At 42.6% G+C, this 18,613-nt stretch overlaps 1 protein-coding gene across 1 annotated transcript in view; it reads right to left on the minus strand.

The window, feature by feature from the left end:
* LOC120848348 (medium-chain acyl-CoA ligase ACSF2, mitochondrial-like) overlaps nucleotides 1–18,613 on the minus strand; it is a 100,620-nt gene that overhangs the window by 33,681 nt on the left and 48,326 nt on the right. The window contains exons 5-7 of the mRNA XM_040220354.2: nucleotides 17,903–18,021; nucleotides 17,756–17,803; nucleotides 12,523–12,640 (exon numbers count right to left, since the gene is read on the minus strand). Of these exons, the coding sequence (XP_040076288.2) occupies nucleotides 12,523–12,640; nucleotides 17,756–17,803; nucleotides 17,903–18,021 (285 nt within the window). The remainder of the gene's footprint in view (nucleotides 1–12,522; nucleotides 12,641–17,755; nucleotides 17,804–17,902; nucleotides 18,022–18,613) is intronic.

Genomic DNA, 18,613 nt, shown 5'->3' on the forward strand with positions numbered 1-18,613 from the left:
TCTAAATATGTAAGAGGGAAAATTGATTGCAATCTCCCGCTTAAACGTAAAAAAAAAGGCTGGCTGGTGTTTTCCTCGTAGAACCGGAACCTGTTGCCCGCTGTTTAATAAAAACCCCTTAGGTGAAAATGACAGAAAATCTGACCTTTTTTTGCCAAGCTTTTTTTCTCTTCTTAACCCATACCTTCGGCTTGCCTATATGTGGATGGATGGTATAGAACTCTGGTCACTGCTACAATTCAATTTTTTTTTTTCGTTGAAGTCCGTAAAGTTTTTGGAGACAAAAAACCTTCCACTCAGCGCTCGCGCCTGAGGAAGTGCAGTATCACTGGAGTCAAGGCACCGCTCGTTCGGAGTCAATGGATAACAGCCGCTGTTAGTGGGTTAGCTCCCTGTGGAGGCAGAGCTAGGCGGTGTCCCGCTGTGTACCTCGCGTCGCGATGGTTGGCTTTGGCAGCCCGGGCCACCAGAAGCTTCGCGTCTGCGAGGGGCTTTGCTCTGGACAGCCAGAATTCGGGGTTGTATCAGTTTGAGCCTGGCTAGTTTTTCAACGACCTCGTTCCTAGCGATGCCGCAGTGACTTAGGAATTCACTACTGTTGAATGAGCGCCATTTCATTGAAACACGTTTCAGAGAACTGTCACGTCCTATCGAAACTCGGATAAAAAAAAAAAATGGGAGGCTTAGTTTAGAGCACCGCCGTTTATCAAAAAAAAAAAAAAAAGGAACGCTACCTAAAAATGGGTCTCCTACTTCGCGCGTGTATCACTGGGACAGGTGTTAACCCATCTTTTCAACCATTCGCGTCGGTTTCCAGATACAGCCTGCGGCGGCTCATTACAAAAAAAGTTGACCCACATGGGCGACCCGAACACTCCATTTTGGCTAAAAGGAGGCACACCGCCATTTTTTCTAAGCTGGGTTTTTCTATAAATGGTTTGTTTAAACGAGGTTATGTAAACCGGCGTTCATTAAAATGAGCTTCGTTAAAATGGAAGACTTCAGTGGCTTGGCACCCAGTGAAAGGCAAAGTACTGACCGGTGTCCGCAGGACACGTTTGGTTTCCGTGCCTACTTAGAATTTAAATGAGGTTTGTTCTGCCTTTATGCATCCTTCGTTGATTGTTTCTGACAACTTGACTAGGAATTGCATTATATACCAGCGATGTTGGATTACACGTCGGAAGTTTGCTGTTTTAGTCGTGAGCTCGTTGTATCCGCCCGAAGTGCTTGAAACGACCTTCGCCCTGTTGCCAGTTTCTAAAGTGCAATCGCCGTTCAGAGGCGTCCTCTATAACCTCAAGCCAAAACTAAACGTCGCCCGGCCCTTCTTAAAAATCCTCGTTTTATTAAATATATATATATATATATATATATATATATATATATATATATATATATATATATATATATATATATATATATATATATATATATATGCAACACGGGCACTTCACGTCATCGTACGTGGTCTCCGAGGAGGATATGAACGAATATGTGGAGATGAATGAACCGTACTTAATCCAATGAATTAAAGAATCCAAGTTTTTCAGGAACCCGCCGAAAGCCAAAAAATGGCGGAGCCAGGATTCGAACTCTGGGCCTCCCAATGTCCGGTCGGGTGTGCTAACCACTACACCACTCCACCTTGGCTTTCTGGCGTTTCCTACCTGTCTTATTAATGCACAAGAAACGAAATGTATCCAATCGGAGGTGTTCTGGAAACACACGCCGCCGCGTGGAACGCGGTACGACGCTTAGTGTCACGTGGTACGTGCTCGTTTGTGCTCCAGAAATCCTCCCACTGTTTGTCTCGCCCCGTGTACATGTAGTAGTATTCTTTGTTTATGAGCTTTAGAGCTCCTTGGCTTTCGGCGGGTTCCTGAAAAACTTGGCTTCTTTAATTCATTGGATTAAGAACGGTTCATTCATCTGCACATATTCGTTCATATATATATATATGTATATATTCATTTTGTTAGCATGAAGGGAGTCTCTTCATGTCTTTGCTACACTCCTGTCCTAACAACGCAAGAGGATGTGTGCAAGATGTAAAAAAGTTACAACGGGTATGTGCGCATGATGCACAAATATTCCGAGGACATCTAAGCACTTCTGATGAGTCGTGAATCGAAAGCATGAATGTTGTTCTTCTGCTCCCTTAGTTTGTCTGCGGTGTACTAGCGTTGACGGGCACGTTTGCTTACTGCCGAGCCTGTAGCCGCCGACGTTATATATGCCTCAGGCGACGCTATGCTTCTCGGCGCCGAAGGGAGCAGAAGCAGCCATAGCCGCCACCCGCCTCCCACACCGCCTGCCACACCGCCTGCCACGGGAGCGAAGGCCAAGCGCGCTCTCTCGTAAAGTGGCCGCAGCCCCCCCCCCCCCCCCCCCCCCACTCCCCCATTCCCTTCTCCGGCAACGCCTGACACGAGAGCGGCGGGCGAGCGCTCGCGCTCGTGACGCGGCCGCCAATGGCTACCTAGGAGTCGTTTTGCTCAGCCAGTGCGATAAAAAACATTTCCTTTGCGTATTTTTTTTCTTTTTTCTTTGCGGTTACAGTTGCTGTGTGCTTCGCTCCATGGGATAGTTAATGCTTTCGCATTAAAAGTTATATAAAAATTATATTAGAGTTTTTAGGAGAAACGCCGCTTCTGCAGTGGTACCGCCAAGTGTGATGAGTGACGCCTCTCTTTTGTTTTCCTTCGTCTTCAAGACAGATCCTCAGCTATTTTTCAACCTTTAAAAAATGCAGGAGGCTAAGGCACTGCTTGGTTGTTCCAATTTGTTTGCAGGGTTATAGCTTGAAAATCGGAATGAAATTGAAGGTACTGCCGGACAACTGACTCGTGTGCTTGCTGGAACCGCGAGAGTTCCTCTCACTTCTTATTCACCCGTGACAACAGTTAAGTTGTAGAACTCAACAGTAGGTTTGATTCAAGTTTTGATTACTCGAGGAATATTTAATTTTAAAACTCGGTTAATGCTCACAAAGCAATTGTCATACTTTTTGTTTTAACTTTTCAATGTTCTTCTTTGTTCCACTTTATAAGAATTTCCGTTGGCGCTATTTTCGGCCCTGTATGAAGTTCAAGGCAACATCAGGAGGTGGTACTTGTTTTCTATATATTTTCTTGTGATAATGCTCTTGGACGCAGTATAAAAATCAAGACATATTCTGAAAGATCATAATTTCTTATTGATATTGGTGTTCTCGAATATTCTTTTTTTAATGTTGTCATCTTTCTTATATTTCGTAGAACTTCATTTTTGAATTGGCAGATATACATCTCCCTGTGCCACGGATAGCTTAAAGTACATTTGTGATCATTATGGCGGTTGTCTTTAGAGAAACTTTATAGATTGAGTTTCTAAATACCTTACTCTCATCTTAAGCTTGTCTAATGAATAGCGGTTCTTTCCCCAGTGCGTGAAAAATAGCAAAACTTATACCCGTCCACAAGTGTGGTAGTGTTAAAAACGTCTGTAACTTTCGCACCATTTCCCTTACTAGTACATGCTCTAAGCTTCTTAAGCATATCGTATCTAAACATCTACTGGCTTACCTTCAAAATTATGATGTAATATTTAAATCACAACCTGGTTTCCGCAGAGATCTTTCAGCGACTACCCAGCTCATAGAAACTGTTCATGATCTCTCTCAAATGATAGGCTGCCGTGATCAAACTGATTTAGGATCTCTGGATTCCGCAAAGGCGTCTGAAAAGGTATCTCACCCAAAACTGTTATTAAAAATCAGTGCTATATTTAAAAATATAGCCACCCCGAAGTGGTTTTCTTCGTATCTTTCATCACGGGGACAGTATGTTAAAGTTGGGGGAAGCAAATTCGCTTTGTGCCCAGTTGTTACAGGCGTACCCTAGGGTGGTGTCTTGGGTGCTCTTGTTCTTTTTATTAACGATCTGCACAATGACATCTCAGTTTCAATCAAACCATTCCCCAACGATTGGGTGATTTACAATGAAATGGAGACATCAGATGGTCAAATTCACTTAAACTGTAACTTAGAAGAAAATAAGAAGTGGTGTAACATTTGGCAAATGGTGCTAAACCTTGAAAAATTAGTGTTCATGTCTATTACGCGAAAGGAAAATGTTTTGGCTTATAATTATTACATGGCGGGCACTGAGCTGAAGAGAGTTAAAAAACATAAATAATTAGACTTATTATTTACTACTGATCTAAAAGGGAACACTCACATTGATAACGTATGCATCAAAGATAATAAAGCACTATGGTGCTTTCGACGAAACCTCGCTATTGCAACTTCTGAAATAGAAAAATCTGGCTTATATGACACTGGTAAGATCCGCCATCGAGTATCCTAAAATTGTATGGGACCCATATACTGTTACCAATTGCAGTATGCTGGAGAAAATTCAGCGGCTCGCATCCAGGTTTTTTTAATAAATACAGCCACGTTCATTCCCCCCAAAACTATGTGAACTCGCCAATCTTCCTACATTTAAATCAAGAACGAAATATGACAGGTTAAACTTTATTTTTCAGATCATTCATAACTGCGTAAAGATAAATAAATCTCAGTACTTTGAAATTTGCTCTACCAAATACTCAAGACATCGTCATAGCATGTACATTTCTAATTCATCTGTTAAAAATGATTGCTTCAAGTACATTTTTCCGAAGGCTATTAAAGACTGGAATATGTTATCTGATTCCCCTCTGTCATCTATGTCGCTAAATAAATTTCTTGAGCGTATCACTGATGTTCTTGTATGTGCTACAAATTAAGACCTTTATAGCTTGTGTAAAGAAATGTTTAAAAACTACGAAGTGATCCGTTCCGTAAACTGCCGAAATTACCAATCGTCTCAATATACTTGTAACCCTTCTGTATGCTTGAATGTAAGCGTACATGTTTGTTTGTTGTCTTTTTTTCCACCCTGTAATAGCCCCGTGCAAGGGCTGACAGTACCAATAAATGATTGAATAAATGTAAGGAAACCATCTTAGGACCAACATTAAAATAGGAAATTTGGAATATCTTCGTGATTTCCGTAATCATGAATTCTTTTGGATTTTGTTTCACTGCTGGCGATCTGTTTTGCATAAGCTTCTAATTTTTATTTTTGACGAATCTCGTTTTCTCACGTATAAGTTCAATTTCCGCGCATCATAAATTTACTTGCTCTTTTACCTCACTTTTATCACATTTATCGTATGAATGTCTAAATATCTTGAATTAAGATATTTATGCTCATAAATTAGGTTAGCACACTATTTATAGTGTGCCAACCTCGCGTTTTGGAGTTCGTAAGATGTATTTGAAAAATACGCGAACACAGATAATGTACACCTGTAATATAATCGGTATCCAGGAAATGAATTTACATAAATACGCAAAAATTATCCATATTAAGTTATCCATTATTATACTTCAAATGTGGCCTTGTTTCGCTAAGGAATGTCCTCGTTCACATGAGTCTCTAATAGACCACCCATGCTACACGATGTAAAGAATACAGTCTACTCTACGGTACTTAAGTTTCTGCATAACCCAGCAATGGCAGGAAAGAAACAGTTGCGGCCACAAGTATTATTATTAAACAGAAACTTCTAACCAAGCCATAGTCAAGGACCGATCCTATTAAAGCAGCCTCTTCTTTGGGTGGTACTATGGTGATGACCGTCAAGGAGCATTTTTGTTTTACAAAAGAGAAATACAGGGTGTCAAAAAACAAAATTGTAAAGCCCATTCACTTCACGTGATTATGGAGGACCAGCAAAGCTGTTATCTACACCACTTTACAACTATACGACATCTATGCAACTTATATGTGATGTCCATAAAAACACGTACACAACTGTGTTGTTTAATTGTTTTTATTTAATTCTTAGCGACTAAGGTGGTCATTGCCTAAAGGTCGCTATGGTAAACCGCCATTGGTTTTATTTTGACTTCGGAAACGTTCTTGCTAACCATGAGGTCGATACACGTTCCGTTGTAGGTCCTTGGTATACGTATACGTGTTGGTATACGACTATTTTCGGTTTTACAGGAAATTGATCTGTTTATCGGCGATGCTGAAAAGAGCTTAAGTCGCTTTATCAGCATTACGGACGCGAAAGGAAAGAAGTTTAGATCGGCGCGTTCTCCCCTCAGCTTCGTCACAGCACACTCTTAGCTGAGATAAGTCGGTTACCGTAAATGATAATCAGGAATAAGGACCTCACCACCTAGTAATGCAAAGGAAGGCTGACTCACGTGGGCTTCCCCGCCATACTGTTTATGCTTGCCACGACCAATCGGAAGGAAGCAACACCGCTTAAATGTCAGTTTTTTGTTAGCATTCATGGACGCATTTTTTCCAGATCCTAGCTTATAACAGCTTCGCTGTAAAATATTAACCAAACGGTTTTGAAGCTGGCTTTTCTGCAGTGTTAAAGTAAGTTATTCCATATAGTTCATTTCTAAACACTATATTAAATATGCGTGGCATCCTCTCAGGTTTTTAAGCATTAAAAGAACCCGATGTGCCGCCAAAGGAAAAAAAAAGAACTATCAGAGATAAGAAAAAACAAAAAAGAACATTGATTATATTCGTGTTTTTTTTTCTTACTTTAGAAAACAAAAACAAAAAAGCAGGTTTATAACAATGCACAGTATCCGCGTAACTTTTCTTTCACTCTTTTTTTTTTTTTGTTTGTTTAAAATTATGAGAATGAATCGCGTCGCTTCCGGACTATCCGAAGCCTCGGAGTCGGCCTTAACGTACGTCCTAACCGCTCCACAATTCAGCGCGCTGGGCGGTGTAGTGTAGAATAATCGCAGAATGTCTAGAAAGTTTTTGAAAACTTGTAGAGACCTTGCCCGAGACGTCGGCGATCCCTGTGGTCAACCGTCGATTGCAGCACTCTGCGGAACTGTAAATACCGTCAAAGTGCGGTCTCCACAAGCGGTGCTCCGTTGGTGTCCATGACACTGGTTTAACTTTCAAAATAATGTCCTAGGTGGTATTTTAGCATTCGAGAGCTATAACAAATTGAGGGGTGATTTCAGATAAGATCGACCAAAGGGTGGCTGGTCGACATTTTTAAATCAACTGATGTTTTTATATGACATTGTCTAGTGTCCGGTATAAACGAATCCACACTTAGTTTTGACCAGAAAAAAAATTTGGAGACAAGAAAAATCGTAAGGCAGGGAGAGGTGAACAGTTGCAATAACGCGCACTGATGGAGGGGGCAAGTTTGAAAGTGAATAATTAAAACAATAAAATTAGGAGAATTTTAAAACTTTTTACAAACAAACTATGGGTACAACTTGCTTGTAATATAAAGTAATAATATTTATTAAAAATTTATTCAGTTTTCTAAAAATTGCCAAACATGCCTACTCGAACGACAAATGGCAAACTTTGGAAATCTGTATCTCATAAAATAATTTAATAATTATTACATAACTTGCAGACATTATTTTACTAATATATGGCTATTATTGAAAAAATAAATAAGGTATCTGAGTGACACAATAGTTACAATATATTTAGGCAAACATGGGAAAAAAATCAAACAAAGAAAAATTCCAATGCGAATAAAAAAAAAACACCAGCTTCGATTTTTTTTAAATTTGGGTACCCTGTTATACTCTATTTCGGCATTCATTTCTATTAAAAACATGTTGCATCATTGCACTGTGAAAGACGAAACAACTCCCCAAAGAAGGGTCCTTTTTCAAAGCCTACACTTAGCAGTGTCCTATACAAGAAGAGACTCTGAGTTCCAGTTTCATGAAACTTGCAGAAATCTTTTATATACATTTATTCACATGAGGTCATTGATAAAAAGAGCGATCGGTCACACAGTAAAAGGGAGGAGAAACTATATACAGCATTTTACATAAGCGTACAAAGTGGTATCATATTAGAGACTAATGACTTGAGAAAAGATGATGCAGTGTGAAGTTGTACCTTCCGGTATATTTTACATCTAGAGTAAAATAAATAACTTTACTTCCACACACACAAACAAAGATATAATAGTAAGATATTTAGGTTGGCTGTGTATTTACGATTACAAACAATTTCAGGTGACGGATGCCATAGTGCCTAACTGGAGCAGCTTCGATGCTCTCGGTGTATGAATGAATCGTGGCAAGCCGATATATTTTATCCTGCTGGAGGATAACATTTTGGGATTTTTTTTATAGTGATCAGATAAAAGTTATTAGTAACCACCAACAAAAACAGTAGGTGAAATACCCCGTGAAGAAAAATGTGATAAATAAGATGTCCCTGCATTCAAAATGAGCAGTCCTTGGGAAATCAAATTCGGCACTTTACGCTAAGGTTTTCCTCGCTGTACCCATTTAATAAAGTTGCTTCCAAGCAGATCCGACTGTCCGTGCTACATATACGTCACAGGTACCTTCTGTTGATGACTTGCTGAGCCGCCACGCGTGCCAAGACTGAATGCCAGGGAAGGCGCGCACCGTCAGCCACTCTTCTTTTTTTTGTTCACGATACCGAACAACCTCATTTTCGTCCAGATATACAAGATGCACGCCTTTCAGTTTCTTTGATAGAACGCTCGCCATTGTCCTGGCCGTCTGAATTGCGCTTACTGAACGTTCTCTCAGGTTGTTCAGCGTGGCCTGGTGCTTCACGAGTCCGCCAACTCCGTCACATGCATTTTTCCCATGTCCAGATGCAGAAAATAACCACTGGGCTTGTGGGCAATCGTCCTTTGCAAATTGGTGAAGCTGGTAGCGATTCTTGAAATGACTGGCGGCGCCGTCACTTACGTACGTCACGTACGAGTATACCGCAACGTTGTCTTCAACCCACTCCTTCACTTTTTCTAGAGCCAAGCAAGCGTGAGCGGCGTCGTGACACAGGTCCTCACTGATGATGGCAAAGCTGTTTGTAGATTTTCTTGTCGTCACTACACATGTAAATATCTAAACTTGTTTTTTTTTTCCAGTGATATGCTTGCACTTCGTCAGGAAGCACGATGGTCCAGTTTTCAGCAAAGTCAAAATGAAAGACAATGCTCCCGCTTTGCATGCACTGTTTTTCATCGTAGATCGCTTTATCTTGCGTTTGCCGGATATGGTTGTGAAGTACCCAACTTCCAACCGTCACTTGGATGACTTTTAGGAAAGTCTCAGGTTCCAAAGTTTTTTTTCACAAGGTCGCCGGACTCCCATGTTGCAAGCACAATCTCTTCATCCTCCGGGATATCAAGTTCCTGGAGTGTAAGAAACTGGCCTTTTGGGCAGTGATCACAGTCTCCTTGAAGGCACAGTTCTGTTGCTGGGTCGCACAGAAATGCCGAGTTCATTTCACCAGTGTTGAATGTTGAGCCTGTAACGTTCTCCAGAGCGGCAATACAAAGATAATAATTGGCGCAGCGCACACAAACGCACACTTCCTGGTGTGGAATACATTGGACCCATCTAGGGCGCAACGAATAAAATTTCGTTAGCCCAACGCCGGAATCGGGATGCTTGTCTTTGTATATACGGAAGGCCTCTCGTATTGAGCGTGTCATGAAGCGCTTTGGCACGAACGTTTTCTCTCCGTTGAGCATGACAGAGATGACGTCCTTCTGGTTGGGACTTTGGCGCGAACATTGTAGCTCGTCTTTCGTGAAGTACTCTAGGGCAGCAGACAGGTTCTCAGGGCTCACCTTGCACCTCGTGTAAGGATCCGGCTCATACCACACGCCATGCTTTTCCTTGAGTTTTCGGGATTTACTGATGAGGTACATTGAGGCCTGTGATATCATCTTTTGAACCTCATTCTTCGTCAGTGTTGACGGCAGGAGTGTAAGCAGTTGACAACGTTCCCGGAGAGAGGTGGCGGTTTCAAAGGCCTGCCAAAAGTTGTCCATCCACTCAGTGCATGTGGAGCATGTTGGTTCGGACGACCCCGATGGTGCGTCCCTGTCGTACGCAATACGTAGCCTTGAGCGTATATTCTTGACAGCAACCTGCTCCAGTTCTGTCTGCTTTCTCTTGACATAGGCAGGCCTGTCCCGACTTCTTACGACGCTTGGTTGTCTCAGCGGCGACACATCTGTAGGTAGTATGCTGCGATTTAGATCTTCAATTGCTTCTTCAGCTGGCACAAATATGTCAAGGCACTGGTCTGAGCTTCGCATCGAGATCTCCTTAGTGATGTGCAAGAAGCAATGGTAGCACAGGTAGTCCGTCGCACTCACTTTGGTGGAACAGTCAGGCGGAAGAATTTGCATCAACGAGTTTAGGTCCAACTCGCCAACACTTCGAAAATTCCGCTGCTTTGGTATAGTCTTTTTGTGTTTCCAAAAGTAATCTGCACAAAACACTCGTTCGGAGCTCCAGGACGTCTTCATAATGTATACATAAATAATAGAAATTAAACCCCAACTGATGGCATATAATTGCCAAGTGAAAGAACTACTGGGTGCACAAGTGACAAGTCCGAGGCTGAGGAGCTCACTAACTGCAAACGTACATTTGAAAAGAGAGGTCACAACTGAGGCTGTCGGCAAAGCGTGATCCACGTCAAAGGAAGAAGGAGGGAAAGTCTCCAGAAAAAAAATTGTGGTCAGCGGCCTTCGAAAAAGACTTTCCGGAATCGCACTGTCGTCCCTCCACGCGCTGATATGAAAGCACCCGAGCTTCTACCACGTGGTTCATGACACAGCCTGAGCCATGTCGGCGACCGGTTCGCGAGGGGTTGGCGGTGGGGTTACGTTGATGGTCACTCGGATTAGCCCTTGCTGTACTGAGCTACCGCCTGCAGTGCCTTATCGCCGGCTGGTGTCAACAACGAGAACACACACACCCTGTCTACACCAAAACTACAAGCGTTCACCGCACACGCGTCGCCGCCGCTTTTAAGCTTTTGTGAAATTGCTTTCTTTTGCCGCGGAGAACCGCCTTATCTTAACTACGCGCCTGAAATCCTTCCAGGCGGGCGTACACAATATGAAGCGTTTCGAGAAATGCCCGTGGAGTAGAACTATGGGAAAATTCGGGGCCCGCGATGTCGATATCGTCGCCGTTGTGTTAGTACGCCGTCGCGTACTGCAGTCCCCCGTTGGGGGAGGGGGGGGGGGGGGCGTTCTTACTACGATAACATGGCGACAGCGTTTACACTCTATGTATTTACGCGAGGCTCGAGTATTTGGGGATAATGCTGCCGGTTGGTGTGCCCCTTTGTGCCTGATATTATCGCCCGTGACGCCAGCGAGTGAGATGGCGACAGGCATGACTGCTCAGTAAACAGGCGTCGGCGGCCATGTTTTGCTGGTTGAAGCGAACCACCTTGTCCTTGACAGCGAGCGGGGAAATGCGAAAAAAAGATTGTATCGGCCGTTTTGCCAGAACTAGCGGCCAGTGTCGTCTGCGGTTTCCGGCAACTATTTTGCCATAATCGTGAGCTTAGCGAGGAAATGATTTTTGCTAGCCACAGAACACTACCACGCAGAAAGGGAATGCTTGAACATGTTTTTGTTCTGGATATATATCAGGGATATATATGAGAGAGAGAGAGAGAGAGAGATGAAGGTAGAGCGGAAGAGGGAATAGCATATAGTGTCGCAGGAGAATAAAGTAAACAAAGTTCCTTGTGGCCGATGGCTGCATGATCTTTTCTCGGATCACTAGTCCGTAATATGATACCTCTTTGTACACAGTAGTTTCTCCTTAATTTAAGTGTGTGAACGATTTCTTTAGTTATCATTGACCTCATCTGAATATAAATATATAAAAGATGTGTGTTGGTTTCATGAAACTGGAACTCAGAGTCAGTTCTTGTATAAAACACTGCTAAGTGTAGGCTTTGAAAAAGGACCCTACTTTGGGGAGTTGTATCTTGATTCTCAATAAAATGATGCAACATGTTTTTAATGGAAATGAATGCCGAAATAGAGTATAACAGGTTACCTAAATTTAAAAAAAATCGAGGGTGGTGTTTTTTTTTATTCGCATCGGAATTTTTCTTTGTTTGATTTTTTTTCCATGTTTGACTAAATATATCCTAACTATTGTATCACACAGGTACCTTAGTTATTTTTTAAATATTAGCTACATATTAGTAGAATAATATCTGCAAATTATATCATAATGATTCAATTATTTCATGAGATACAGACCTCCAAATTTTGCCATTTGTCGTTCGAGCAGGCATGTTTGTCAATTTTTAGAAAAATAAATAAATTTTAAATAAATATGATTACTTTATATTACAAGCAAGCTATACCCATAGTTTGCGCCTAAAACGTATTAGAGTTCTCCTAATGTTTTCGCTTTAGTTATTCACTCTCAAACGGGCCCCCTCCATCAGTGCGCGTTAATGCAACTGTCCACCACCTCATGCCTTACGATTTTTTCTGTCCCCAAGTATTTTTTCTAGTCAAAACTAAGTTTGGATTCGTTCATACCAGACACTAGACAATAACATATAAAAACATCAGTTGATTTGAAAATGTCGACTAGCCATCCTTTGGTCGATCTTATCTGAAATCACCCTGAGGCTTTTAAACACTTACCGAGGAATATTGGATGAAAGCGTCTTGGTCGAACTGCACTCTTGCCGACAGGGAGTTCATGGTGGCGTAGGCCTCAGCCGTTACGGAATTCATGAGGTCATCGAAAGTCATACTGCCGCTGCGGGAGATGAATACTTCAATTAATGCTGAGATGAACTGCCTCTGCGAGACAAAGAGTCCTTGTTATTGTCACTTCTGAGCACCAGGGTGTTCAGTTTCGTTCAGGCTGGGAGAGGAAGATTTTTCTGAAACACTTCAAGAAAAACAGTATCGACCGGTGCCACGAAGACAAATGCCCGTGTAGATTACCCTAAGAGAATTTTTTACTGCCTAGCCTGAGGAACCATTCAGGAAAACTACTTTTATTTGTTCTACATACGAAGAATCTTTGAAAACTGGTGAGCCTTCTTGCAAATAAATCGTCCCAGACATATTGCACTTTAAGACTCCTCTACGTAGTCCCCTTGAGTGTGACACATTTCTACCAGTGCCGCCAACCCGTTGAGGAGAGGCTATTTACATTGGTCATCGAACCATTCCCGCAACACTTCCATGACGGCGTCGTGAATGTGAACGTTCTGCCTTTCCAATGTCGTTTGAGTGCAGAAAAGAGGGTTAGTCAGGCGGTGCCAAATACGTTGCGTAGGGTGAATAGCGTAAAAGCTAGTGATCTCATTTCCGTCAGAAACACTGGTGCGCTTCCGCTATCTATCGGGTCATCTTGGAACACTTTGAGCATCTGCATGAGAAGCCTGGACGCTCTCACAACATTTGCGCGAAAAATAACTAGGCATTGCCTATGAGAACGAGCAGCCTACAGCATTGTGAAAATTATTCAAAGCCCATGGAGAACGAATGGTGCCCTAACATTATAAAAAATATATACGCAGGTGGTAAGTGTTGCCTTACTACCCTTTTCTTATCATAAGCCGTTTCAAGAGAACACAATGTACTACAGGACGCTCAAACGCACATGCGCGAAATAACCGCTCAAAGTCACATTCGTGAACCTGCTGCAGGGAGGCATCGGCAGTTATTTAGTGCTGTTAGGTTGTTACTTTAGATGGCGCGCGCTTATATTCATCCAGTCACGCCTTATTTATACGGCACCGTCCAGGCCCCCTTGCTTCTTCCCTTTGTCCGTGTGTCACGAAGTAAACGCTGCCCAAATGCCACAACTCCCTATCGTCGGTTCGCCCGGAACGTGACGAAGCTCATGCAGACGCTGCTTGCAAGTTTAGGTCGCCACCTTATCTGGCGGGCAGCCTTGGTTCACCTCATGACGCTGCTGGGCCGGAGGGCTTCAGATGACACTGACGCGGTAAGAGGTTTGCTACGAACTAGACAAGCTTCATTCTAATTGAACAAGCCAGTTTCGGCTAGGCTCATTATTTCTCACACTGCCTTCGCACAAGCGCCAATATATCTTTCTTGAACGTGAGGGCGTTCCAATAGCCAGGAAACAGCAACCTTACGGGGGTGCTCCTGGTATTGGCGGAGTAGCGCAGCTTGACTGCAGAAATCAGACCACAGCGAGGTGGCCTGCTCCAACAATATAAAGCCGCCGCTAGAGAGAGTCAATAGCATTGTGGTCGGGAGTAATGCCTTGAGGCACGCCATGAAGTGCCCCAAGCCGTGCACATCCGTGTTACTCTAGGGCTATAGGTATATTTGGTGTTTCTTTTTTTTGCGTGTTTGCATGCAAATCTTCTTGACGATTTTTGCTTTATTTTACATACATAATTTGCTTTTCTGACATTTGTACCCTTCTTTTGTCGATGTTTATTGTATGCCACCCCTTATGTAATACCCCCTATGGGGGTCGTTAAGGTATATAAATAAATAAATAAACTCCGTTTTCTACTACATCAAAGCTGTTTATGGCAAGGGTTCTAATGTTTTTTCATGTGCGTCAACAAAGCCTCGCAACGCCCTCTTTCTGTCGTCCTTCCAAGCACTTGCGTGCCTATTTTCCTTCGCTCTCCCGGGGTGGTGGTCCCATCGCAGGTGTCTACTTTCCGACGGGCGGCGGTCCCGTCGCGTGTCTAGTTTTTTCCGCCTTCTCGGGGCAGCGATAGCTCGTACCTTTGTTGAGAATTCTGTGTCACGTCCGTGTCGCGTACTTAACAGCTTCGCTGGTCATCCACCTTCACAAATTGGAATGACTCATCATTTTTAAATTATGCCCATGCCAACATTACGATCTGATGAAGCCAATCAAAACGCGCCAAAAGTGTATCGTCATGGCGCTCGTTCTCTCTTTGCGTTTTTTTATACCGGATGAACCTGGTATGCACGGGTAATGCTGCGTGACCCTCCGCTCTTTGTTCATGATTGGCTTAGGAATTCGTAGCGAAAACTGAAAAACTACGAGAGCCATGACGAAACACTTTCGGATCTCATTGATTCGCTCATCATCTCGTAGTGCTGGCTGCGGTTGTATACTTAAAGTGAAGCTGAGTATAAGCATCGTGTTCGCATAACATACAATGTAGGCTCCGTTAAAATCTAGGCTCCATGCGCTTCCGCTTGCTTCGAGATGTAGCCTTTCCCCAGAGGTCATTAACACGAAGCAGGGATCGGCAAAATACATGCAAATATGTATCGAAATACAGATACAAAATGCTTCGTCAAAATGTATCTAATTACGAATCTAATTACATTTACAAAAAAGCATTTAAGTACAAGATACAAATACAACCAAATGTATTTGATTTCCTATAAATACCTTTCCAAATACATTCCTCAAAATTTGCGTGTGTGAGTTCAATGCACCTGCAACGAGTTTCTGGGCATCTCATTTTAACTTTGCATCGCAAACTCGGGAGTTAGTGTGCGAGGCTCTAGCAACGTAATAGGCATATAATCACAAAAAAAAAATGTAATCAGCTTGGACGTAATAAGCGAAAAAAGTACAGAGCTTCAAGCAGCTTTTTTTGTCGATTACATTTTGGTATACACGTTTGAAAATCCGGCTCTGTCCAGAGCAGGAAGAAAACTACGTTCTGCACCGAATGCAGTTTCTCTCAATCAAGCACAAGCGTTTAGTGACCTTGTGATTACGGTGCTAGTCCAGGGCAAGAATAGTGACGTTAAATCGACGTTCACAGGCACACTGGCTAACTAAGTGCCTGTGACAACTTGTGATGCTTTCCAGCCTGATTTCCATGCATATTTTGCCTGGAACATTCTAAATGCGCGGGTCGTCCAGATTTTCGTAACTGGTGCGAGTTGCAACAATAAAAATTCACTAGCTAGTATATTGAGGTATTTAGCGCACAAGGTAGAGAGGAGAAGGAGAGGACAGAAAAGAGCGCTACTCACAGCTACATTTACTGACAAGAATGGAAGAGAAAGAAAAAAAACACAAATAATCCGCCGCGGACTCGTGCATCTACCACAGCCCCGTGAATGATAGCGGTTAGTTCAATCAGGCTCGTGTGGGCCCTTCATTCTTTGTTCAAGGAATTCCCTTTCCTTGTTTGATAGCGTTACGGATTCAACGCTAATACAGTTCCTGTCCTCACGAAGGATGTAGAAGGCCTCCAATACCTCGCGGGTCAATTTGTCTTTGTTCTTCCCCAAGATGTTGGTCTCACAGAATAATGTTCTGCACGTGCATTCCCTGCAACGGGGATGAAGATTTTCGCCCACTGTAGCCTTTAAGGAGTAGTCATGCTCCCGGAGTCGGTCGTCGAGGGATCTGCCCGTTTGGCCTATGTAGCTCTTGCCACACGAGCTAGTGCTGCGCGTCTTCGTCGCTAGTGCTGCGCGTCTTGGTCGTCTCGCTTCTTTGTTGGTCTATGCCAAAATGTAATCGACAAAAAAAAGCTGCTTGAAGCTCTGTACCTTTTTCACATATTACGTCCAAGCTTATTACATTTTTGGGGGGGATTATATTTCTATTGCGCTACTAGAGCCTCCCACACTAACTCCCGAGTGTGCGATGCAAAATTAAAATGAGATACCCTGAAACCCGTTGCAGGTGCCCTAAAGTCGCTGGCGCAAATTTTGAGAAATGTATTTGGAAAAGTATTTGGAGGAGACCGAATACATTTGGTTGCATTTGTATCTTGTACTTAAATGCTTTTTTGGAAATGTAATTAAATTTGTGATTAAATACATTTTTGACGCAGTATTTTGTATTGGTATTTCGATACATGTTTGCATGTATTTTGCCCATCCCTGTTAAATACTCACGTCAAATACATTACCCAATTTGCAATTAAATACATATGCAAAATAACAAAATATTTGAAATTCGTATTTCAAATACTTGTATTTGAGATACTGCCCAGCAATGACACGAAGCTAGTGCACGTTAACGTAAGCAAACAGAATCGTTGAATATGGTTGGAGCAGCCACAAAGTTGTTCTTGTTATATGAAAGCGTCATATGGCTTGAAAAACCCCGGTTCCCTAAGAATGCGGGAGGCGAGAGTGACATAGATCTACCAAAGAAAACAACCTAGTATTTTGTTTTAATATGATTGGGTGGCCTCACTATAAAACATGCTTATTTTATGAGGCTTTCAAAATACTGCTCTCTCTCTCTCTCTAGAGTCAGCTGTCGGGGTTCAGTTTATGTGACTGACTTGTTTCCCGATGACACCCATATGCGTTTCTGAATGTGGGTGGCCGGAGCGCCATGCGTGACTACTTGTAGAAAGCTTCTGTCGGCGCGTATATATTTGGATTGCTTTAGATGGGTCTTCTGTTCGGCTCAGAATGAGCTAAAAGATCATTGAGTTTTACCATAAAGTTTTCACCTTCTAATACTGATGTCTGCGCTGATGCGTGTTAACCCTACACTCGGTGACAGGTGAAGAGTTCAGGGAAAGGTTCTCCGCGCTGTTTTCACTTACATACATGATTCGCCATTCATGATAGTTTAACAGTGTTATGTTAGGCCATCGAAGATTACAAAAACCAAGGCAATCGAGTATAAAAAAGAATTTGTCTAGTAAAAAACTTTTTAGTTTTTTTCTTCTTTTTGAATGAACTATTTAGGTTTGGAGCAGCGTTCATCATTTATGGAGCGATAAACGCTTCTTTAATCATCGCGCTTTGGACAAACCTTTGTAGCTCAGTATAATCTTTGTACTTAATTCATGTCGGAGCATCGGATGGTACCTTTATCCAATTAGAATAAACGACTAGAAACATCAGAGCATATCACACTGCAAAACAGTCATGACACACAGACACATACCCGTCATGTTAGGTTACTTACGGTTTCCGAGTGTCGCCTATGGTGATGAGGTGTTTCAAAAACGGTAGCCTGGAAGGAGGCGGTGATAGTTACGGCGCTCAAAGACAGCCATCTTTGAGGTTCCACGTAAATATTGAACTAATATATATCGAATTATCAAATCGTCACCTTTTGCTGTTCAGCTCTCCCGGAGACGAATTCTCTAGTTCCGGTGCAATTTGAAGCAGCATCTGGTAGTAATCTTTAGTAGTAAATTTGTCCCCAATGATCAGAGCCGGACACTCTGCCTGAAATTAATGGGCTTTCTTTTACATAAAGATGACACCAAGCGACGGAGACTGGAAATGGGAAGGGCGTCCTGAAAGTGTATTGCGCTGGCTCAGTTGCGTCATCTGGGACTCATCTGAGTCGCTGAGGAAGCAGGAGAGGTTGCCCCACTTCCTCCCGACGCTGACAATGGTTGAAGGCTTTGTTCCTGCGTAAGGCTTCCGCATGCTCAAAGTTATTTTTGAAAAAAAGATCCACCGGGACTGAATTGGTAACCTGCTTTCTGTTATGGCCAAGTAGGAGTAAACAAAAATGCTGGCATAGCAAAAGCTTGCTAAGAAAGTAGACGAAAAAAACAAAAACTGAATTGTAGACATCGGTACCCATGGTCATCTTTTTGTTAAAATGTACATTGGGCAACTGCGTTCGAACACATAATACTACCCGATTAAATATTGCCAAACTGAAGTTCTCATTGGCTAGAAAAACGAGCACTCGTAGCATAAAGTTTAGGGTACCATGAAGCTCATGTTGCAGTTATGAGCTTATTGTCTGAGATATCAAACTAATGTACGACTACGACAAGAACCAGCTTCGCATGCACCGTTGCGC

The sequence above is a fragment of the Ixodes scapularis genome, unplaced genomic scaffold (assembly GCF_016920785.2).
Source record: "Ixodes scapularis isolate PalLabHiFi unplaced genomic scaffold, ASM1692078v2 ptg001739l_1__unscaffolded, whole genome shotgun sequence".
NCBI lineage: Eukaryota > Metazoa > Arthropoda > Arachnida > Ixodida > Ixodidae > Ixodes > Ixodes scapularis.